General features: G+C 45.2%; 1 protein-coding gene across 2 annotated transcripts in view; it reads right to left on the bottom strand.

Annotated features, from left to right (window-relative positions):
* Nucleotides 1–24,733, bottom strand: part of LOC127582087 (LIM/homeobox protein Lhx2-like) — a 36,462-nt gene extending 11,729 nt beyond the window's left edge. Inside the window, exons 1-3 of one of the 2 annotated variants that reach the window (XR_007958055.1) lie at nucleotides 24,145–24,733; nucleotides 22,522–22,724; nucleotides 19,393–19,751 (exon numbers count right to left, since the gene is read on the bottom strand). Coding sequence is in view for 1 of the 2 variants with exons in the window: in XM_052037084.1 (XP_051893044.1) it covers nucleotides 19,393–19,751; nucleotides 22,522–22,724; nucleotides 24,145–24,342 (760 nt within the window). In the remaining variant the exon portion in view is untranslated. The remainder of the gene's footprint in view (nucleotides 1–19,392; nucleotides 19,752–22,521; nucleotides 22,725–24,144) is intronic. The other variant, XM_052037084.1, reaches the window with a different exon arrangement.
* Between the last annotated feature and the right edge of the window lie 333 nt (nucleotides 24,734–25,066).

Here is a 25,066-nt window from a genome sequence, read left to right as displayed (position 1 = left end):
AACATTCCCCCTCTCACCTTAAATGCATGTCCTCTAGTATTAGACATTTCAACCCTGGGAAAAAGATTCTGGCTGTCTACCCTATCTATGCCTGTCATAAACTTCTGTCAGGTCTCCCCTCAACCTCCAACGCTCCAGAGAAAACAATCCAAGCCTGTCCAACCTCTCCCTATAGCCAATACTCTCTAATCCAGGCAACGGCCTGGTGAACCTCTTGTGCACCCTCTCCAAAGCCTCCACATCCTTCCTGTAATGGGGCAACCAGAATTGCACACAATACTCTAAGTAGAATCAGTGCTCTTTGTACTTTTAACTCATTTAAGTTCCCATTCAATGCACAAAGATACTTTCAGTTTGTGATGTTTAGACTTGGGACATATCTCTGATGAATCAAATATAACGAAGAGCAAAATTCAATGAAAGAAAGGCTGGCTTTTGGATATTCTTGGGAAAATTGTGTGCAGTTCTGGTCACCCCATTACAGGAAGGATGTGGAGGCTTTGGAGAAGGTGCAGAAGTAGTTCACGAGGATGCTGCCTGGATTAGAGAATTTTAACTATAAGGAGAGGTTGGACAACTTGGATTGTTTTCTCCGGAGCGCTGGAGGCTGAGGGGAGACCTGATAGAACTTTATAAGATTATGAGAGCCATAGACAGGGTAGATAGTTAGAGTTTTTTTTCCAGGGAGGAAATGTCAAATATTAGAGCTGAGAGGGGGAAAGTTTAAAGCAGGTTTATGAGGCAAGATTTTTTTTAGACAACGAGTGGTGGGTGCCTGGAACGGGCTGCCCGGCTGTTGGAAGCAGAAATGATAACAACACTTTAGGCACATGCACAGTAGTGTAGCAGTTAGCGTAACGCTATTGCAGCGCCAGCGACCCGGGTTCAATTCCGGCCACTGTCTGTATGGAGTTTGTACGTTCTCCCCGTATCTGTGTGGGTTTCCTCCCGGAGCCCCGGTTTCCTCCCACGTTCCAAAAATGTACAGGTTAGGAAGTTGTGGGCATGCTATGTTGGCGCCGGAAGCGTGGTGACACTTGCAGGCTGCCCCCAGAACACTCTATGCAAAAGATGCATTTCACTGTGTGTTTCAATGTACGTATAACTAATAAAGATCTCTTATCTTATCTTAAATAGACCATGTGCAGGCAGATGGGATTAGTTTAATTTGGCATCAGGGTCAGCACAGACGCAAGGGCCGAAGGGCCTGTTCCTGTGCTGCACTTTTCAATGTTCTATGTTCTAAAATGCACTTTCTGGGACTCAGGTCCGAGGTAATGATCAGAGGAATGGAAAGGAATTGAGCAAAGTGTTGTCAACCACTGCCTCACAGCTCCAGGGACCCGGGTTCAATTCTGAGCTCGGGTGCTGTCTACATGGAGTTTGCACGCCCTCCCTGTGACTACGTGGGTTTTCCCTGGGTGCACCAATCTCCTCCCACGTCCCAAGGACAGGAAGTTAATTGACCGCTGTAAATTATCGCTGGTGTGTAGGTGGTTGGTTGAATTGGGGGGAGTTGATGGGACTGTGGGGAGAGTAAAATGGGGTTGGTGTAAGTGGGCGATTGATGGTCGGCACGGACTTGGTGGGCTGAAGGGCCTGTCTCCGTGCTGTATGAGTCTATGAGTCAAAGCACAGACCCAGCAAGTACTTAGATGAACACTTGTTGTGTTGTAACCTATTGAGCTACAGAGCAAGAGCTGGAAAGGTGAATCAGTCTCAATGTCTCTTACGTGGCTGGCATAAACACAGCAGGTAGTGCCGCTGCCTTACAGTGACACAGGTTCAATCCTGACCTCCGGTGCTGTCTGTGTGGACTTCACACATTATCCCTGCATAGATTCCCTCTGGGTGCTCCAGTTTCCTCCCACATCCCAAGGATGTGCAGATTGTAGGGATAATTGGCTGCTGTAATCAGCTCCGAGTGGTTGGAGAATTGGGGGAGTTGATGGGAAGGTGGGAGGGGATACATGGAAGTAACTGGGGGAATGGGATAGATGGGATTGCTCTGTGCAACCAAATCGTGCGGGAAGCTCTGAGTGTCTCCGAGGCCCTGGGATGACCAGAGGCCCGTACGTGTTGTACATCGACAGGTAGGATCTGGTTTCAATGCTGGGTCAATACGGTCTGGGGGTGGGGCCACGTGTCGAGGAGGTGGAGCGGCCAATCAAAGCCTCGTAGTGTCTGCAGGACTATTATGGCGTTACTCCTCTGCTCCTTCTGACAATACAGGACAATCTTCTGCCCATCAGAACCTCCCTCTCAGGATTGTTCACTAGCTCATTCATGCAACTGTCAACAGGGTGAGTTGGACCCAATCCAAGCAAGGGTTTTGCACCAGGATTCTTCCTCCAATCACTGATTGTGAGGCTCCTGATGAATGCGTCTGGCAAGAACCATTGACACCTGAAAGCACCCAAAATAAAGCACTGTATTAGGGCCAAGGAATCCGCGAAGGCAAAAATGGTGAAAGGAGTCACTCGAGAACTGGCTTCAAAACTGCTCTGTAAACCGGAAAGCACAGGGGAGCTCTTTGTGCAGAAAAACATAAGTAAACAGAAGCAGGAGGAGGCCATTCAGCCCATCAAGCCTGCCCTACCACTGAATGTGACCTTGTCTGATCTATCCCAGGCTGCATCTCCACTTCTGGACCAGTTCCCCGTCACTATCAATTCCCCAATCTCTCAAAAATGTACCTATTTCCTCTTTAAATACCCCGCTGCCCAGGATCCAACCTCAACAAACCTGTGTGGTAGAGACTTCGAAAGGTTCACCATCTGCGAGAAGTTTCCTCAAACCTCAGTGTTAAATGACCACCCCCTAACCTTGTAACCACGTCCCCTCATTCAAGACTCTCCCACTGGTGGAGACTACCTTGTCGTGCCCCCTCAGGATCTTATATATGGTTCAATAACATCACCTTTCATTCTTCTAAACTCCAGAGAATAAAGATCTTGCAGTATCGAAGGACAGACAACCCTCCCAGCCAGCCATACTGTTTGGTCGTTCAATATTGTGTACAATGAATAAAACAAAAGAACCAAATTAAGTTGCTGTTAAAAATACAGATATAATTTCTAGATATTATATGCATTATATTTTAATAATACAATCATCTGAACATTATCCTGGAAAAGTGCAGACTTCTGGGGGTATGTAATATTGAAATTAAGTTTCTCTCCCAAGATATGTCTTAATTCATGTTTTCAGCTTCAGAATAAAGGAGTATCATTCATAAGATGTTATAATAAGTGATTTTAATATCTCCAGTTATTTTAAACCTACCTATAAATGACTTTAATATCATTACACCTCCCTACCACCCCAAATAAAGCTGGTCATAGAGTAATACAGCACGGAAACAGGCCCTTCGGCCCAACTGGTCCATGCTGACCACAGCATCCTCCCTGCTAGCCCCAGTTGCCCGCGTTCCGCCCATAACCCTCCAAGCCCCTCCCTCCATGTACCCATCCAAGTGCCTCTTAAATGTTCCATTTGTACCTTGACCACTTCCTCTGGCAGCTCGTTCCACGGACTCACCACCTTCTGTGTGAAGACGTTACCTCTCAGGTCTCTTTTAAATCTCTCTCCTTTTGTATCTGTGCCCTCTAGTTTTAGACTCCCCAGCCCTGGGGAAAAGACTATGGCTGTCCACCTTATCCATACCCCTCATGATTTTATAAACTTCTATGAGGTCAGCCCTCATTCTCCGACGCTCCAAGGAATAAAGATCCAGCATGGCCAACCTCTCCCTATAACTCAGGTCCTATAACAGTGACTCCTTTGCCACATTACGCCACAGTTTGTTACATGGATGCAATGGCAACTATCCATTAGTAATCCTGGACTAATGATTAGGAGGCATTAGTTCAAATCCCAACACAGCACTTAAAATTCAGTTAATAAAATAAATCTTTAATTAAAAAGCCAGGCACTGAGCTCTGGTTGGGCCACAGCTATGAGAGTTCAGCCGTGCTGTGGTCACAGTATGACTGGAAGATACCAGACAGGGTGTGGAGGAGATTTACAAGGATGTTGCCAGGGCCCGAGGATTACAGATGCAGAGAGACTGGTCTGACTGTGGCTGTTTCCTTTGGGAATGAGAGGAGATTAAACTGAGATGTTAATTAAGTGCAAGAGGCCTAACCAGGAAGGGCCAATTTCCCTTGGTAGAAGATCAATGATAAGGAGGCTTGATTGGGGGCAAGGATTAGTCAAGAGATGAGGAATTGTTTGTTTAGCTGAAGAGGGAGGAGCCTGAAACTCACTGGCTGAGTGGAAGGTGAAGGCAGGCACCCTTGCCATATTCAATGGATTGGCATTGAAGAACAATGACCTGCTGAGTTACGGGCAGAGAGTCAAGGCGCAGGAGTCAACTGAACGATTCCATTTTTGATCAAACTGCCTCCTTCCTTGCTGTAAATTTCTGTGCCTCTATTTGTCAATGAGTCACTTATGCAACTCAAGACACAACTGGATCATTGTGAAGACCCACTGGTCTTCCCGTGTCTACTGGGAAGAAAGTCTGCCCCCGCCAGACCCACAGCAATGTGGTTGACTCCTAACTTGCCCCTGAAGTGTCCCCTCTGCTCAAGGGCAGTTGGTGGTGGGCAATAAATGCTCACCTTAGCACCTCGCGAAAGATTAAACTAACCAGAGTTAAGTATGCTCAGGTAAATCGGTAATTTATCGTCACATGTACCGAGGTACAGTGAAAAACTTTGTTTTGCATGCCATCCATACAGATCAGTTCATCACGTCAATTATTCGAGGTAGTACAAGGGAAAACAATAACAGAATGCAGAATAAAGTGTTACAGTTACAGAGAAAGTGCAGTGCAGGCAGACAATAAGATGCAAGACCATAATGAGGTAGGTTATGAGGTCAAGAGTCCATCTTATCGTAGTGGGGGACCGTTCAATAGTCTTATAACTGCAGATACACGCCTTCATTGAAAAGTCCAAAAGCATGAATGCATTTTAACTGAGTAAAAATTAAAAAGTTCCATAGAAACAGGCTCAGTGGTGGAATTTTGGTCTCTAAACCAGGATGTCCCAGGAAGTGGTCCAGAGCACTGGGCTGATATCCTCTGTAAGACTCATCCCTGGATGTGAGTGGCCCCTTTCGTCAGTGTATGGGTTGTGGCCCCCATACAATTCTCTCACTGAGTTGGATCAACCATATCCAGACCTGTTGGTCCGTGACACCTTCACATCAGTCTCTCAAAGAATAACGTGACGATCCAACAACAAAGTTGCCATCATTTGACGATATCGTCATCAGTTCTGATTATCTCTTGTCACACTGCTAACATTTTCACCATATTTTAATGGCTTAACATATGAGGAGCGTTTGATCTCTCTGGGCCTGTACTCGATGGAGTTCAGAAGGATGAGGGGGGATCTCATTGAAACCTACCGGATATTGAAAGGCCTGGAGAGAGTGGATGTGGAGAGGATGTTTCCATCAGTTGGAGAGTCTAGGATCCAAGGGTACAGCCTCAGAATAAAGGGACATCCCTTTAGAACTGAGATGAGGAGGAATTTCTTCAGCCAGAGGGTGCTGAATCTGTGGAATTCATTACCACAGAGGGCTGTGGAGGCCAAGTCGTTGGGTGCATTTAAGGCAGAGATTGATAGGTTCTTGATTGGTAAGTGGGTTAGAGGTTACGGGGAGAAGGCAGGAGAATGGGGTTGAGAAAATGAGCCATCATTGAATGGTGGGGCAGACTTGATGAACCGAATGGCCTAATTCTGCTCCTATGTCTTATGGTCTTATGACAGTTGATATGTTGGGGTTGAAAGCTCTCATCCCCACTAGCTGAGTGCAAGATCAACTTTAATCTCCTGTAACTTGTTGTTCAATCACAGGTGGAGCAAATACAAACAAGTTATATTGCAGAAATAATAATTAACAATGAATTTAAATTCTCCATTAAAGGATAATTCTAATACTGCAGAAGACCAGTTACTGCTGTTCTCTGACACCTGGGCTGGCCCAGTGGTGCAGCAGGTAGAGCCGCTGCCTCACAGCTCCAGAGACCCAGGTTCAATCCTGACCTTGGGCACTGGCTGTGTGGAGTTTGCATGTCCTCCTCCCCGTGTCTGTGTGGGTTTCCTCCAGGTGCTCCAGTTTCCTCCCACATCCCAAAGGCATGCAGGTTGGTTAGTTAATTGGCTGTTATAAATTGCCAGGTGTGTACAGGTGAGTGGTGGAGTCTGGTGGGGATTCAATGGGAAGGTGGGAAGGAAAAATATGGGATTGGCATAAAAGGGATGGTTGATGCAGCACAGATCCAGTGGTCCAAAGGCCGGTCTCTGCACTGTCTCACTCTGTGGCTCTGTCCAAACCAGACCAGGCAGTAACCTCACAGAGGTTTATAAAATTATGGGAGGCATCGATAGGGTAGACAGCCTATTTTCCCCCGGAGTAGGGGCGTCTTAAACTGGAGGGCATAGGTGTAAGGTGTAAAGATCTAAAGGGGACCTGAGGGGCAAGTTTTTCTCACGGAGGGTGGTGGGTGTATGGAACGAGCTGCCAGAGGTAGAGGCAGGTAAAATTACAACATTTAAAAGGCATTTGGACAGGTGCATGGATAGGAAAGGTTTAGCAGGATATGGGCCAAACACAAGCAAATGGGACTAGTTTAGGTAGGCACCTCTGTTTCCATGATGTATAACTTTATGGCTCTGTGAATCTCCAAACAAGCTTTTTTTTTCCAAACGAATGGCTGCAAGGAATTAGTGGAGTGCAGACCATTAAATGAGATAACCATACAACTCTTATGGCATAAAGTCTATTCAGCCCATTGACTCTCTGCTAGCTCCTTGCAGAGCAAACCTATCAGTTCTCATTCCCCCTCTCCCCCCACCCGCCCCCACAGCCCCCCCCCTCCTGTCTGTCCAATTCCCCTCTGATACCCACGTTCCCTGCAGACGACACCTGTGGCTGGATTCAGCCGAAGTGTTGACCTGACAATTGAATGGTCACAGAAATTCCTGAATGTATTTAAGTTTGCTGATAAATGATGGAACATTTTGCTGCACTAGTCCCCCAGGAAATCCACCTCGCAACAGTGGACGGGCAAGTTTCAGACTGTGGGAATGGAGAACACTCCTCATAAAACAGGAACACGCTCCCAGATCGAGGGTAGCTGCAGACTCCCAAAGTTTTTATTTCCTACATTGGTATTGGTTTATTATTGTCACTTGTACCGAGGTACAGTGAAAAACTTGTCTTGCACACCAATCGTACAGGTCAATTCATGACACAGTGCAGTTACATTGAGTTAGTACAGAGTGCATTGATGTAGTACAGGGAAAAACAGTATCAGTACAGAGTAAAGTGTCACAGCTACAGGGAAGTGCATTGCAGGTAGACAATAAGGTGCAAGGTCACAACAAGGTAGATTGTGAGGTCATAGTCTATCTCATCGTAGAAGGGAACCGTTCAATAGTCTTATCACAGTATAAGGCAGTACCTGATACGCTTTACCATTCATTTCCCAACTCTTCCCAACAGCTAAGTTTCTGCTCAACATCTCCCGACTTCCATGACTTCGGTATTGCATCTTCCCCTTGATGTTACATTTGAGGGACATGGTTTGAGGAAGAGTCAGGGAGGGGCAGGACTGCTCACTCAACAGCTTCAGGTGTGACGGGGTAGATAAAAGAAGAGGTGGCTTTGCAATATTAATGATCACTGCAGTGAGAAGGAAGGATTTTCTGAAAGGCTCACCAAATGAGGCCGTATGGTAGAGCTCAGGAACACAAAGGAGTCAGTCCCTTTGCTGGTGGTATACCAGTACCTGCTGACAGTCAGCAGGAGGTAGATCATAGTGCAGTACAGCACAGGAATAGGCCCTTCAGCCCACGATGTTGTGCCGAACTAATTCAGCTAATGGTGCCTAATTAAACTAATCCCTTCTGCCTGCACATGGTCCATATCCCTCCACAGGTGTAGATACGTAGACAAGTCACAGAGTCTAAGAGTAGTTGGCCCCCTTTAGTGTGAAAGATGAAGATGGGGTGGAATTTTTAAAATGCATCCAGAACTTCTAGAGCTAGAACGTAGATAGTCCGACAGGAGAAGGGGCTGTACTGGAACCCATCTGAGCAAATGTAACCGGGTGAATGGTTGGGGTGACGGCGGGAGAGCATTTTGGAGATATTTCACTTATAAAGAGAGACTGGATAAGCTGGGTTTGTGTTCCATGGGGGGGGGGGGGGGGGGGGGGGGTGCAGGAGGCTGAGGGGATCCTAATAAAAATACAAAAAAAGATCAAGGGGATCAGTGAGGTCGATGATGGGAAACTTTTTCCTGTAGTGGAGGTATCTAAAACTACATCAGGTCAGGGGTAATACACAAAAAATTGCTGGAGGAACTCAGCAGGTCAGGTAGCATCCACGGAGGGAAATAAACAGTCGACGTTTCAGGCCAAGACCCTTCATCCAGACTGGAAAGGAAGAGGACAGAAGCCAGAATAAGAAGGTGGGGGTAGGGGAGGATAAGGGGTAAGAGGTTTAGAGGGGATCTGAGGAAGAACCTTTCCACCAGGAGGATGATAGAATCTGCATTGCACTGCCTGAGTACTTGAATCACCAAGGTACAGAAGGCTATGCAGCAAGTGCTGGTAAATGGGATTAATATGGAACATTGAACATAGAACATGGGGCACAGTACATCCCAGGAACACGCCCTTTGGCTCACTGTGGTCATGCCAGCCATGATGCCAATTTAAACTTACCCCATCTGCCTGCACATGGTCCATATTCCCTCCGCTCCCTGCCCGTTCATGTGTCTGTCTTAAATGCCTCTTAAACGTTGCTATTGTATCTGCTTCCACCTTCTCCCCTGGCAGCCTGTTCCAGGCACTTACCGCTTTCTGTGTAAAAAAACTTGCCTCATAAATCTCCTTTACACCACCCCCCTCTCAGCTTAAAGCTGTGCCCTGTAGTATTTAACATTTCCACCCTATATATCACACCTATCCCGGTGATAATTTTGTACACCTCTATGAACGGGTACCTGATGGTCAGAATGGACATGGTGTATGACTCTCTGATTCTGCGAATGAACACACTTTGATGTTACAAATCTGCTTTCCTTGATCTCAAGTCACTGTGTTGACAGAAATGCCATGACTTGATTACCTCTGCTGCTTTAACAGAATCTTCTGCAATACCTAAAAAGTATTGTCTCACATGTATATTCACTGTTCAGTTTGGAGCGATGCAACAGAGAAACAGGCTCTTTGACTCTCTAAATCAGTGCCAAATGTCAAGCACCCACTGTAACACCAATCCTATCCTCATTATCCTCCCTACATTCCCATCAACTTCACCTCATATTCTACCCCCAGGGGCAACTTACAGCAGCCAATTAACCAACGAACCCTCACATCTTTGGGCTGTAGGAGGAAATCAGAGCACCCAGGGGAAACCCACACGGTCACAGGGAGAGCATGCAAACTCCACACAGACAGCGCCGGACATCAGGATTGATCCCGGCTCACCGGAGCTGCGAGGCAGCAGCATTACCTGCTGCACCGCTGCTTTGCTTACGTGAAAATAAAATACTTTTCAATGCTTGGGTAAAATAATCTTAATGAGGTGGAGACACGGGAGGCTGCAGATGTTGGAATCTGGAGCAACAAGCAATCTGCTGGAGGAACTCAGCAGGTCGAGCAGCATCTGTGGGGGGGAAAGGAATTGTCGACATTTCGAGTTGAAACACAGGGTTTTGACCTGAAACGTCGACAATTCCTTTCCTCCCACAGATGCTGCTCGACCTACTGAGTTCCTCCAGCAGATTGTTTAATAAGATTTTCTCCTACAATGGATTTCAACCCTTGTACCCAACGTCTTTTGGCTTAAACTATCCCGGAAGGTGTCTGAACTGTTATCTTTTATTTCCCAGAAATAATTGAAACTTCCATAGAACCGTTAACCTATAAAAACATTTGACTCTCCTCCTGTCATGATCAGACATCTGTTCGGTTTGAGGCACTCCACAGATCTCCAGATTAAAAGTAATACTTTTCACCCACAGTCTCATAAATTTGTTTCAAATCCAACGCAAAAGGATATTTGTTAAAATTCACAACAGTCCAAAGGTGTGTGGTGGTGTTTCATATCATGGCAGTGGTGGACTTGATCCAAGGTTGGGACTTATTCATTTGAGAGGCTGAAATTACCTGGTGTTATCTCTGAACAGAGGGCAATGGAGTGACTGGGAGAGACATTTTATAAACCACAGGCTGGAAGCTGAGGGGAACAGCAGAATTGTGCCATTTTTAACTAGACTAATAACGCACAAGCTGGGACTGATGATCCAAACATGAGTTCAAATCCCATTGTGGCAGCTAGGGGACTTTAATTCAATTAATTAAATAAAGGAGGAATTTTTAAAAGGTCAGCGTTGGTAATGGTGACCACAAAACTACAGACCTGGTGGAAAATCCACATGGATCACTGACCTCCTTTCAGGGAGGGAATAGAGCCACAGAGTCATACAGCACGGAAACAGGCCCTTCGGCCCAACTTGTCCATACTGACCAAGTTGCCTACCTGAGCTAGTCCCATTTGCCCGCGTTTGGCCCATATCCGGCTATACTTTTCCTATCCATGGACCTGTCCAGATGTCTCTTAAACTTTGCAATTGTACCTGCTTCTACTCGGTCTGGCAGCTCGTCCCACACACCCACCACTCTCCGTGTGAGAAACTTGCACCTTAGGTCCCCTTTAAATCTTTTCCCTCTCACCTTAAACCTGTGCCCTGTAGTTTTAGATTCCCCAAACCTTGGGAAATGACTGTGACCATTCATCTTATCTCTGCCCCTGATGATTTTATTAATTTCTACAAGGTCACCTCTCAGCCTCCTTCGCTCCAGGGAAAACAGTCCCAGCCTACCCAGCCTATAATTCAAGCCCTCCGGTCCCAGTAACATACTTGGGAATCTTCCACCCTTGTCCAGGTCTGGACCTATGCGTGGCATCAAACACACAGCAATGTAAGTCATGCTTAAACATCCTCAGGTATATACCGGCATCCTCTCCAGTTTGGTGGGGGGGGGGGGGGGGGGGGGGAGTAGGTGCAGTTGGTAATAAACACCAGTTTCATCAGTAACACTGACGGCCTGTAAAAGACTTTAAAACAAATGCTTTACCAGTAGCTATGGAGACTAGGTCATGGATACGTAGACGTGTGATTAAATTAAGTTAGGGCAGAAATGAGACAACTGTGAGTTATGAGAAGAGGGCTGCACTACTAAAGCAAGTGTCTGAACTGACACACCGTCACTATCTTATGGGGTAGGCCAGTGTTTGAAAGCAAGGGACTGTGAAAAGAACTTGGATTTATGAAGCAACACACAAAGGCACTGGAGGAACTCAGCGGGTCAGGCAGCATCTGTGGAGGGAAATGGACGGTCAACGTTTTGGGCTGAGACCCTTCATTGGAACAGATGAAACATTCCGACTCGAAACATCGACTGTCCACTTCCCTCCACAGATGCTGCCTGACCTGCTGAGTTCCTCCAGCATTTTGTGTGTTGCTCCAGATTTCCAGCATCTGCAGTCTCTTGGATTTATAAAGCCCTTTTGCTTTGAGGTACTTGCAACACTTTCTACTGAATTTTATAAATTCTGTGCCTCGTTATTGCCCCCACGTCAATCACTCCTAAAATGTCTTTAAGTTGAATAGAACTCCGCAATAAAATCTCCATTAGGTGCTCCTGGCGTCCTGGGTGTCCTGGCTTTTTCTGATCTTCTTGCTCGTGAAGCCCACTGGAGAAGAAGGAACCATTCCTAAAGTTACTTCGTCATCATATTTTGCCCCAGCACTTCATTAGGAATTAAGGAAACCGATCTATTGGAAAATGTTATGCTTCTGTTTGGGCCCAGCACACTGATGCAATCACGAAGAAGGCACGCCTGTGGCTCTACTCCATTAGGAGTTTGAGGAGATTCGGTATGTCACCGAAGACTCTTGCAAATTCCTACAGATGTACAGTGGAGAGCATTCTGACTGGTTACATCACAGCCTGGTATGGAGGCTCAAAATGTGCAGGATCGCAAGAGGCTGCAGAGGTTTGTAGACTCAGCCAGCTCCATCATGGGCACAACCCCACCCGCCATCGAGGACATCTTCAAGAGGCGATGCCTCAAGAAGGCGGCATCCATCACTGAGGACCCTCACCACCTGGGACATGCCCTCTTCTCATTACCACCATCGGGGAGGAGGTACAGGAGCCTGAAGACCCACACTCAATGATTCAGGAACAGCTTCTTCCCCTCCACCATCAGATTTCTGAACGGTCCATGAACCCATGAACTCTACCTCGTTATTCCTCTTTTGCACTATTTATTTATTTTTGTAACTTATAGTAATTTTTATGTTTTGCACTGTACTGCTGCCGCAAAACAACAAATTTCACAGCATATGTCAGTGATAATAAACCTGATTCTGATTCCAGCTTCTGTGTACAATTTTGTTCTGGTAAATCATGGTTTGCATGGTTACAACAACCAATCACCACTCTTCACCTTAACAATCAGAGCCAGGACCCAGAGGCAAGAAGCCCAAGGAAATGTACACAAGCTACACAACTGGACTGTCCCGAGACTGACCTCAACCTTAATGTTATGCAATCAGTAACTGCTGGCATTCAATTCTGCGTCATGTATGTTGGCATTGTGTCACTAGCCAAACCAAGAACTACCAACCAGCACCTGAAATGGGATGCATTGTACATTGAAGGTAATCAGGCCCTTTGGCCCACAATGTTGTGCCGACATTTTATCCTGCTCTAAGATCTATCTAACCCTTCCCTCCCACATAGCCCCCTATTTCTCTATCATTCATGTGTCTAAGAGTCTCTTAAATGTTCCTAATGAATCTGCCCCCACAACCTCTGCCGGCAGTGCGTTCCACGCATCCACCACTCTCTGTGTAAAAAACCTACCTCTGACATCCCCCTTATACCTTCCTCCAATCACCTTAAAATTATGTCCCCTCATGTTAGCCATTGTCGCCCTGGCATTGTTCTGAAAACCATTCAAAAGGACAAAGGAGAGTCCTCAACTCATAATTATAGTCAGGGTGTGTAGTAATTACACCGTATATTCAAGGCATAATTCCCATATTTATAAATGAAGAACGATTAATAAAATTTGTTGCATTACATTATTTCAGAGATTAAAGAATTACTCTAAACAACCGTTTGCAACCTTGTTTAGCAATCTACTTTTGCCTGACATTACAACTTCTCTGTCGGCTTGTTAGTGTAAGTGAGGTCTGCCACTGGAAAATTACAAGGTGGTGAAAGTCTTAAAATATTTGTCATCTTACTTCACTGCTTTAAACAATTTCTAAAGCTACAGGATGCAACCATCCTTTCTAGTAATCAAAGAAATCCCAAATCCTTTAGGTAGGCATTATATTTGATAATGCTCCTTCTGCATCTTTGCTAAATTAAAGGTGCTGTGAAGTATTGTTATTGAGAATTTTTCAGATTATTCCAACTACATCCGCAAACTCTCTGATATCAGCATCCACAGCAAACAACACAAGAGTCTGCAGATGCTGGAATCCGGAGCAAGAGACAAACCACTGGAGGAACTCAGCGGGTCAAGCAGCAACTGTGGGGGCAAAGGGACGGGTGAGGTTTTGGGCCGAGCCCCTGCGTCGGGACTCAGAGTGCGAAGGGGAGGGGAAGGGGTGAGGCAGGAGCTGGCAAGCGAGGGATGGGTCCAGGTGAGGAGGGGTTGATGGGTGAATGGAGCCAGGTGGGGGTTGGTGGGGGGGAGAGGGGTGTTGAGGCTGGAAGGTGATGTGGAGACAACCGAGGGCTTCAGATCTGATGAGAAAGGAAGGTGGCGGGTGGAATCATATCAGGGAGGGACGGTGGGGAGATGGGAACTGTGGGGGGGGGGGGGGGATAGGATAGGGGACCCGGTGGGTGGAGTGTGTGGGTGACAGACGAAACCAGGCGGGTGAGGGGAAAGAAAGTGGACAACAGAGAGCTGGTGGGGCTTATGGAAAGAAGGGGATGTGTTAGGGGACCTAAATGGATCAGAAGGAGAGAGAACAGAACAGAGAGAGAGCGGGTTAGCTGAGATTGGAGTATTCAATGTTCATGCTGTTGGGTTGTAGACTACCCAGGGGGAATGTGAGGTGCTGTTCCTCGAGTCTGCATTGGGCCTCACCCCAGCAGTGGAGGAGGCCGAGGACAGACAGGTCAGTGTGGGAATGGGCAGGGGAGTTAAAACAGCCTGCTATACAGAAGTATTTTCTTCTACAATTTCAGATTTATGTTGTGGGATTATTTTTAAGATTGAAACTCCAAATTAAATTGCGCACCTCATAGCATCATACAAGGAGCCTCGTTTAGAAACTAATTGAAACTTAGTGAGTAATTGAAACACTTTAAACTGTAGCACTTTATTCTACATTCTGTTATTGTTTTACCTCAATGCACTGATGTAATGAAATGATCTGTATGAATGGTATGTTCACTGTACCTGATTGTCTACCTGCAATGCACTTCCCTGTAGCTGTGACACTATACTATGTACCCTGTTATTGTTTTTACCCTGTACTACCTCAATGCACTCTGTACTAACTCAATGTATCTGCATTGTGTAATGAATTGATCTGTACAAACGGTATGCAAGACAAGTTTTTCACTGTACCTCGGTACAAATGACAATAATAAACCAATACCACTTCCAAATCTAATTGAAATTTTATCAAAAAGCACCTTTGAAAGTCACAAAAACAAAAGTTTCCCTCAGACTTCATTCTTAGAGGCTGAAAAATTAGGATGTTTTTCTCCACCAAGGGGAAATGGATCCAGATTTGTTTAAAATGGTATTTATTATGGGAAGTAGATTGTGATTCCCCCGCCTCATCAACTGTCCAGTGAAAACTGTGAAGTTTGCAGTGATAGTCCTCGGATCGCCTCCAGGGGGAGACAGTGGTCCAGACTCGGTGGCCGCTTGCATAACCTTCACTAACTTTCCACCAGCAACGTCAATGAAGAAAGAAATTAAAGTCTCCATGGCAATAGTAAGATATCGGCTAAATAATAATCCAAAAATTATTGTGCCTTAGTAACCGATCAGCGTTGCACTTTTAACCACCTGACTCTCCCCACATTAGCTATGTCTCAGTTTAAAAGTAGTCTAATTATACAACAAGTATTGAGAAATTAAACGTGGTCCACGGTACAATGGTGCCAACGGCCTGCGCTGGAAAAACAGTGGAGGTGTTTTCTGTGGTGGAAGGAGCTTCTTCCAATTTACAGAAGTTCAAAGGGTTAACAGCTCCTGACCGCCACTGCGGAACACTGTTTTGAAGCGCTGGCTGGAAAGATTTCCAAACAACACCAGAATACTTGTTGATTATAATTTTGCGCGAGGAAATAGTAGAAGCGGGTTGTTGCTACTGTCGAATAAATGGTAGAAATTATTTGCTACCCGGGTCTCCCGTCCTGCAACAAGAGCTAATCTCTGACACGGTTGTATCATTTACAACCCCGTTTTGCATTGTTCTGCTGAATCCTGACAGAGTAAAAGCAACGTTTGCACCGCAGGTCTAGGCTATAGATTCTCCGACATGACCGGATTTTCTGATGTAATCCAATTTTAGAAGAATTCAGAACCTCCAAACCACGTTTGGGATGCTTGCCGTCAGGTTTCTAGTTGGCCGTGATCTACCCCTCAACTTCAGATCAATTTCCTTCAATTAATATCGACTAATCAGTGTCAGCTCTATATTGGGGCTTTGGGGAATAGATGTTAAAAATCCGGCGCCAGACAACAACCAGCGATCCAAAGAGAATACAAAGCTGAGGGCAGGGTTAACCGGATTCCCCCATTTCACCGGAGGTTCAGACGTTTAATAATTTCTTCCAAGACGGAAAAAAATTCTATTAGGTAAATATTAAATAATACCGGTGTTAGCCTGTGAGAAAATAAGCAGATCGCCCTTGTTTGTCTTCTGCCCAAGAATCTTTGTTGTAGATGTTTTTTTCTCTCTCTCTTTCGCAGTGTTAAATTAAACAACTGGTGTTTTTCTCCTTTCAGAGAATTATAGTACCCGTTTTATGTATAACAACAAGGTGTTTAGTAACGGGAATATGTAATTAGTAGGCAATAGACTTTAATTAGCATAACTGAAGCCTGCTACTGGATGAAGTGATTCAGATAATGAGTTAAGCATGAATATATTGACAAATATCGGCTGTGTTCGTCTCACCGTTCGGGGGAAAAATACATTCAGAGAGAGAGAGAAAAAAGTCTAAATTTCACGAGGCTGACAGGATCTTAACAGAAGGGTCGTTGTTATAATTTATAAGATCCAAAACAGCAAATACTCTGGTCGAAGAATGATTAACAAATGGGCAAAATGTAGAGTAAAATATTAGGAACTGATTTTAAATGTGCAGACTTTCCCCACAAAGAGCGGCCCTACAGATGTTTGTTCTAAAATAAAACAGGCATCATTCTAAACTCTGGGAGGACTTGGAGAGCTGCAGTGACTCGGGGGAACTGGTGATTACATCTGTGATAGCGAGACCCGTTACTTACCCCGTTTACCGCTGCAAGGCTAAACGGTGCCGAACGAGGAAATATGAACATCTGTATATTCATTACTTTATGCAAATAAAATTAAACGTTTTCGCAACTTGCAGGTTGTTGGAGAAAAAATTATCATTACTTATAACGGTTACTTTCCAAATTAAGGAAAAAAATGAAATTAATGTATCTGTAATACCGACCATGTCTCCAATTGCTTTATTTGGAAATGTCTAACTATTCAGTAACAGCGGTAGCATTTAGCGGTTCTTGCAGACTGAAACACATAACTATTGATCAATAATTAGCTATGCAATTTTGAATCAATTAATTGCAATTCCTCAAACTAAATTTTAAGCAGTTGGCCCTGGCGTGAATTCAGGAAAGATGTTGAGGAAAAGGTTGGTGTTAAGTTTTCTCTGGGCTTGTTTCACTCGCTGGGAAACCGCGAGGGCTTTGTTATTTTGCACAGGTGTTCCGTTCCAAACCAAGTCCTTGTTCCGCAAGATTTCACTCACTGACCACAAACAGTGGATGTCTCCCGGAAAACCGCCAAAAATGGACCCCCGCCCCCCACCAACCCCACTGAAGAGCAGAAAATGAAAGTATAAAAGAAAAACCTTGCCAAAGAAAGACGCCTAAAGTCCCAGGATCTCTGACCTGTTTTCCACTTGTCAGTCTCTATCCTTGTCTGAAATCTTCGCAGAGTCTCCCCACCCCCCCAAACTCTCAAAAGATCCAAGCCTAGTGTGGTAAAAGTCTCCAGTAAACTCCTGGAATCTCTGAAAGCAACTTAATGGCGTGAGGGCTTCTAACGCAATCAAAGCAACGGTTTCCGTGAAATTTTACCGTGAGATCGCTCGTCTTAACCATCTCCAGTTCGGATCTACCTGTTATGTACGTTCCATTACATGCAAGGATTTAAAGTGTAGATTTAAATGTAGGTCAGGACATTTGCTAACTATAGTTTAACACTAATTCATGCAGAGGTCGTACAACAATTCGCGGCATCGCAACAAAAAAAAAATCATGTTCCATTCATTGACGGAATCTGCACCCAAGGAGCAGGACACTGAACCGGCATTGTGTGCGGCCAGTATACTTCATCACTGAGGGAGAGAATGAGAGTCAGGGTGATTGGGGTAGGTGTTCCCATTGTAAAACTCTTTAGAAAGAACCGGTCACAAGTACAGTCCTTTCCACCCGAACTGACCACCAGTTCCTAGGACTGGGTCCCATGGGTGAGGGGAAATCCACCGCCCAGCTCCGACGACAGAAACTGCCCCACCACACCGCCAGAACTGCCACAGTCAAACACCAGCCCGGCCTCCTTCCCAAATGCCCCTCTGCTTTGGGGAAATGTTTCCCGAGTTTACAAGCTTTTCCAATTCATGATATTTCGTTATTTATTGACAAACTCCCAGAGCTCATTCTAAAACGGCAGAGAATCGGCTCAAGGAGAACTTCTACCCTGTTATAAGACTATTGAACGGTCTCCTGGTACGATAAGATGGACTCTTGACCTCACAATCTACCTTGTTATGACCTTGCACCTTATTGTCTGCCTGCACTGCATTTTCTCTGTAGCACTTTATTCTGCATTCTGTTATTGTTTTCCCTTGTACTACCTCAATGCACTGTGGAATGAAATGATCTGTATGGATGGCATGCAAAACAAAGTTTTTCACTGTACCTCGGAACATGTGACAATAATAAACCAATTTACCAATTTCCTAGTTGCAACGTTTTTCACAAGTTTGGGCGTCTCTTGGTAAAATAATTGGCCTTGGGGCGGGGTGGGGATGCTGTGGCATCAACTTCGCATACCATGCTGTGGCATCAACTTCGCATACCATGCCTCCACACAAATCTCTCTCCTGCTCCCTTTCCACAGAAAGAAAACTCTGTGCGCCCAGCTACAAAGTTGGGGCAGTTTTTTTTTGACTTTATACAGGAATGGGACAAATAAACTCCCGCCAACACTGCTCTCCAAAGAGAAAGAACTCCCGTCCGATGGCAAGCTCGGTGATTCTCCCCAACCTGTTGGGGGGGGGGAGGGCGTTGGAGAACTCTCCCACAGAGAGCTCGCCTTCCAAATCAATCGCCTCCTTCACCTCTACCTTTCCCCAACGTTTTGCCCCAGTGTGAGTTTTGAAGTTGGTGTTTTGCAAAGTGGTGAGAAACAATTTGCAAACTGTCTTCCCAGAACACGTTGTGCGTTGCTGGAGAGTTGCGCCTGAACCGAGAAAGTGTCTCTTTAAGAATAATGACGTGTATGAATAACCCAGTAACCAGGAGGCGAAGGGTCGCTCCCGAAGGCTGGAGAGCAGAAAACCTTAACGTGTGCACGCACAGATGCGTAAACACACACTCACTGAGTCAAATAAACACGCACTCACACAAGTACACACACACTCTATCTCTCTCTCTTTCTCTCTCACACACACACACACGGGAATTCTGTTCCAAAGCCCCCGGGTCGAGACCAGCGGGGTCCCAGGAGGTGCAGACAGCCCCCTGTTACTGGAACAGTACCACCGGGTCTCACTCCTCGTCTCCGTGTGTTGCTCCCGACTCAGTTACAAACCACGGGTGCATCACAATTACAGCAACTTCTCAACCAGTTAAGACAACGTTGGGCCACAAGTGTTGGTTTTCTGACGTGGGTCTGCCTCCATTCTATTTGTAGTAAACGTGAACAATGTTTTCAGTAGAAGTGGCCCAACTGCAGGTTCCAAATTGCCCCATCTTCACGCGTGGTTCTAACCAAACCCCAGCCCGTGGGGCGCAATGAGTTTGGCGAGGTTCCTACCTGCGTTATAAGCCGCCAGGTCTGCTCCAGGCCCCGGACTCTTCCTCTTGCGGGGTCGTCCCTTCTGCACAGTGTTCATACCGTTGTAGAAGGGTATCCCCAGGGCGGCGCCGCTCTTGGAGCCTACGTCCGTGTGGTTGAAGTGTGCCTGAAAATCGCCCTGAATCAGTGACTCGAAGTGAATCCTGCAGTACACTAGGCTGTCCTTCATTCCAAAGTGATCTCCGGTCGCCAACATTTTGTTGCACGTCGTGCATGTGAAACAGTTCAAGTGGTAGACCAAGTCCCTGGCTCTCATCACCATCTCCGAGGCTGAGATCCCGAGGTGACATCTGGCGCACCTTTGCACGGAGAATCTCCTGCGGAGAGTAAGGAGGGGAATGTTATGTTTAAAACCTGTTGGTGTCTTGTGTCAATTGTTCTTAAAGCCTCTGTCGCGGCGTGGAACATCATCGTGATCAGACACTTTTTCGTGAAGCACCTAAATGTTGTCTAAAACTACAGCTCAAATCACACATATACAGACACAGACAGATAGACATCTACTCAGAAGAAAATACTCACACACCTACACAGGCAAACATACACACAGGTAGACAACCACACGTACACACACACAAACACACACAGACAAATACACACGTACACAGGCAGACACACACAGGTAGACAAGCGCACGTACACACACACAAACATACACAAATACACACGTACACAGGCAGACACACACAGGTAGACAAGCGCACGTACACACACACAGACAAATACACACGTACACAGGCAGACATATACACAGAGAAACAAGCGCACATACACAGATATACATACATACAAAACACTCATGCGTTCAGTTTTTCTCAGCCCCCCTCTCTCTCTCTCACACACACACACACACACACACACAAACAACACACACCTTTACTTCCAACCATACACATTCACGCGAACAACGCAAGAAACCAGATTCCACCCCCCAACCCCCCTTCAGAAAAGGTCAAGGTTTTGAAAGGCTTTCAGTTTTGAGCACGGATCCTACCAGAGATTGTGGGGTTTGTCAGTACGGTTCATATCTGCAATAATATATTAACAGAAATAACTAATCCTTACTTTCAAAACGTCCCACCTGCCTGAAATGTCATTTTAAAAGTCATACACGCTCGTAACTGGGTCAATCACTTGGCATCGGTTTGCTGAGGTTGTGACTGTCCTATAGAATGCAGCCCGTCCCCGTTGTACATATTACCAACCCGAGCCTCACTGCGGCCTCTGATAATGGCCATGTCCTCGTTTCTTTTAAAAGAGGTTTGGTTTAACTTTAGCAGTATCACTACGGCCATTTAGCCACAATTCCAAGCAGGACGATCGGTTCGTTTTACAGTCGCTGGTTATTTCGGGAAGAATTCGCTCCTCTTTAAAGCTGGAAGTTTTAAGATTCGGTTGTGACCCTGGATTTTTCCAGGTGAAAGGGTGAGCTCAGTTTAAACCGCCACGGTTCCGTTTTCGTTAACCACCAACGAAACAGGGTGAGGAGTTCAATCAAACAACTAGAAATATAATGTGTAAAACAACCCCTCACACTCCAAGCGTCCCACACCGTATCCCACACATTTTAGCAACCCCTCCCCCCGAAAGATTATGGTAATTCAGTGGTGGTCCCTGCATTTGTCACCACCGTATCTCGCTTGGAAACGACTTCTCCGCGAAATCTACAAACAGTGCGCTTGAAACTGCTTCACGGAACGTCTCTGGCGACCGTTTCCCCTGCTCCGCAACAGGCGAATTGAAATAAAAATCTGTGTTGTATTTCGACCCATTTGCCTTAAATTGCGTGGCGCGTCCTTTAATTAGAAGTTCGTTGCATAAACATGATGTTCCGTGCACAACCGCATGATTAAAAAATTAACTATTTAAATGGCCTTAGTAAATATATAAGAGTGCTCTGCAGAAATGCCTCACGGGCCAAGCTGAGGCGAGGTGTGAAATCTCTATTAACCAGGTCTGTTCTATAGATGCGCTTATACAGGCAGAATCCTGTTTTAGAAGTTCACTTCATTCACGCTGAATGCGGATTAGAGGATCATTTCCCCGTGGTTTTAAGCGTTTCTCAGCTTTGAAAAGGTTTTCGCTTCTCACTATTAATGCGAGAACAAATTACTTGTTCACTGCGTTACAAGAAAATACGACAATTATGTCTCGCCCCCAAAATACAATATTAAGCATCAGTAACTGGTGGTAAATTCCCCCATGTGAAACTCCCCGCGCTACACAGAGCTTAAATCCTGTTGGTTCGTGCCCAGTTACAGCGGCTGGAAAAAACAATTGCCCGAGTCTTTCAGGTACAGATTGGTCTACACTTGCCCCATGTTAAATTCACAAGTCCATTTAATTCCATTACAAGACCCCCAGTACAAGTAAATTAGCCAACCGAAGACATACCGCTTTCGCCTGATACAGTGGGAATATACTGAGCCCTGCCAAGTTATTGTACCTGCTGGGTGCCGTTCATTCGATTATATTTAACTGCACGAATCACTGGCGTTGGCATTAAATTTTATTTAACACAGTTAGAACACAATTAAGCTTAATTAGGGTATTAACACAAGCCTCGTTTTATTGTTTCTATTGTGATCTACTTACGGCGTGACAAGAGCCAATGTTTTGAAATTTTTTACACCCAGCCCCTGCAATAAATGGTTTCAAACAACTTCGACAATTTAATTGGGTGTTTGGATTTAATATTCCGAGGCGTTTTTATCATAGATAGATAATCCTCTCACTCTCTCTTCACGCTAGATTCCAGACTTTGTGACAGGAAAACTGCAAAAAAATTGTATCTATATATCTGATTGCGTTAAACAGGGAAAATACATTCTCTCGTCCTCTGCCTCGAGTGTGGTATCTATTCTGAAGTACTTATTGTAAAAAGAAAGCCTTTAAACTGACACACAGTGATTCAGACAAGAATGGCAATAATGTTTAACGCTAATTACGGGTATGTCCGTCCAAATCTGACCATCCCAACTAATCAGGTTGAAAATCAGGTCTTCTCTTTGCAATGTGGTCGCCCCTGTGTCGCTGTTAGCTGGGGTTGGAATGTTGGCTGCGATTTTAACATTGTGTTTTATGTACCTGTAGTAATCTTCCTTGCAATAGATGCTGCCATCCTTAGCGAAACAGGTCAACTCGGACTCCAGAGCCAGTTTACATTCACAGCATTTGAGGCAGCGCATATGCCACTGTTTGTCCACAGCCAGAAGATAATAGCGATCTGAGATCTTGCCCCCGCAGCCTGCGCAGAGAGCGGGCCTGTCGCCGCTAAGAGACGGCATGGTCTGAAAAACAGAAGGATTTACCCCATCAGCGCCCACTGTACCACGCACCAAACACAGCGTTATACATCTCGACAGCCGGGGAAGAGCTCACAACATCAACCGCAGAGCAGGGTTTTTTTTCAAAAGTGTTAAACACGGATTATGGTGGGATTAATTCCACTACAAGGTTTTACTTTTGCTACATTATACACACAGTAAAAAGTATATTTTCTGATTACTAAACTGTACGGCTAACAAGGAGTTGATAGTGGTTGCAAATAGTCAGCTGCTTAATATTACTCGTGCGGCTCTTTTGACTTCTGTTATCTTCCGAATTCTTACAAACCTTCAAAGGAAGAATTATAAAAGGAACTGCGGGCTAACAACCTCGTCATACGAAGTCTTTCGCCTCTATCCGCCACCAGAACTGCTGTTTTAACGTCTCCACTTGAATGCGAATATTCCCGCTACCGTCAATGCAAAGGGCGCTTTCATTCTGCAAACAGATCACTGATCCTTTGCCAAACTATTAATCATATTCTGTTTCAATAACTGTCAGGTTTAAAATCGCTGCTTTATGACAAGTTTTATTATTTATGATATAGGCCTTTCTTGAGCTATAGTTATTTTGAAATCCTATTGAAACATCCCTTTGCGGATAGTTCTTTGGAACCTGGATGCTAGCGATTTGAAATAACCCTCTCTCCAAAAAAAAGCAACATCTTATCGGTGCTTTTTGCGAAATTATTGAAAACGTTTTTAGTCCTATTCGATTGGTATATTTGCGGGATTTAGTTTTGCTACAATTCTCTTCCAGGTTCAATTATTTCACAACTTATTCCACACACCGAATCAACGCAAACTCCATTCGGACAGGCAGCCGGGTTTGGAATTTCTTACCGTCTGCTAAATCTGTTCGTAGTCATCGCTATTTCAATTTGAAAATAAAAGTTGTTCAAACACGGAAATGGAGTTGCCCTTGAATTTTTGTTAAATCTTTTTTTATTTTGTTTGCTGGGTGAAATTTTTAAGAATAAATTTTTAAAAAGCGACAGAGCCCAGTTTATAATCCGGAACTTCTCGTGGGCAGGGTCCTACACACAGCCTGCCACTCCCCAAAGTTCTGATTTCCCAAGTACATACATCTTCCTTTAAAATCTTATTAATGGTAATGTTTGATTAGATCCTCCAATCTGATGGACACTCCGGAAGACATCAGCCAACCTTCAGTATTGAGTCTTCGATACTCAGCTTCAATGCAGTCGCTATAGAGTCCTTTGCAGTAAGTGATATGTTGCCGGTTAAACAGATTATAGTAAGGAAAATAAAAATGCATAACTTACTTCGTGAGGCGTAGGTGGATAAAACGATTTTGTTTTAAATAACAAATGCCCATTCCCAGCGCAGTCCACTATAGATTTGTTAAACCTTTGACTCCTACCGTTTCTCTTTCCCTCATGTCTATCCCTGCACCGTTGGCTGGCTCGATCTTCGACCGTCTTTCCATCTCCTCTATAACTCCCTGCATCTCACCCCCCGAGATTCCGTGGAAAAGCATCGCTGAGTGGCGGAAATTACACGTGTCTTGTTCAGATTTCGAATTCAGAACTTCCATAAGCCGGAGACTTAAGCCATGCATTTATTAGCAGATATTGTCCAGATCTCTCTCCCCCAGCCACAGAAACAAAAGGGAGGTCAGACCACGGGATCGGTCTTAAAAAATAAGAAAATAAAAAATAATCACGTCACTTGCAACCTTTTTTAGTGGGGAGGATACCCCGCTCGTTTTAAATAGCTCCCATCAAGATGCTTGGTTACAGGAAAAATACAGGGTATGTTTTGTTTGCAATGTCTGATCTCGATGCAGAAAGCTGCAGACTTGATGGCTTGTTGTTTTTAGTAAGTTACTCTTGTGCGAAGCAAAGCCTTGTGTGAGTAATTGGGGAGGAGGGGTTAGCTCTGCATTTGGTATAATCCTTTAACGCCACTCCGTGGCCCCGCTCCGTGCTCTCTCCCTTTGATTGACAGCCGCGGCCAGCGCCGACTCCGCGCCTTTTCTACCGGGACGCGCACGTCACCGCCCCCCCGTGCGCCCATTGGCTGTCTCCACGCCACCTCCTTCCTATTATAGCAACGCGTGCTGGGGGCTTTCAAATTTAAAGGGAGACTGCAAGGAAAAATAACATTTTTAAGAGTTCAACGATTTTTTTTCCTTCAGACTTAAAGGCGCAGGATCCTAATTAGTTTGTCCCATTAAGTCAATCGCAAACCTACCCACACGCGTTCGGGTCATTGCAATAATTACCCTGACTAACTCGACTGCACTGGGTAGCTGCTTTGCAAAGAAGCATCCAACTGCTCCA

This window comes from Pristis pectinata, chromosome 23 (assembly GCF_009764475.1).
Source record: "Pristis pectinata isolate sPriPec2 chromosome 23, sPriPec2.1.pri, whole genome shotgun sequence".
Classification (NCBI taxonomy): Eukaryota; Metazoa; Chordata; class Chondrichthyes; order Rhinopristiformes; family Pristidae; genus Pristis; species Pristis pectinata.
The sequence above is the reverse complement of the archived record's forward strand: the minus strand, read 5'-3'. Positions and strand labels throughout refer to the sequence as shown.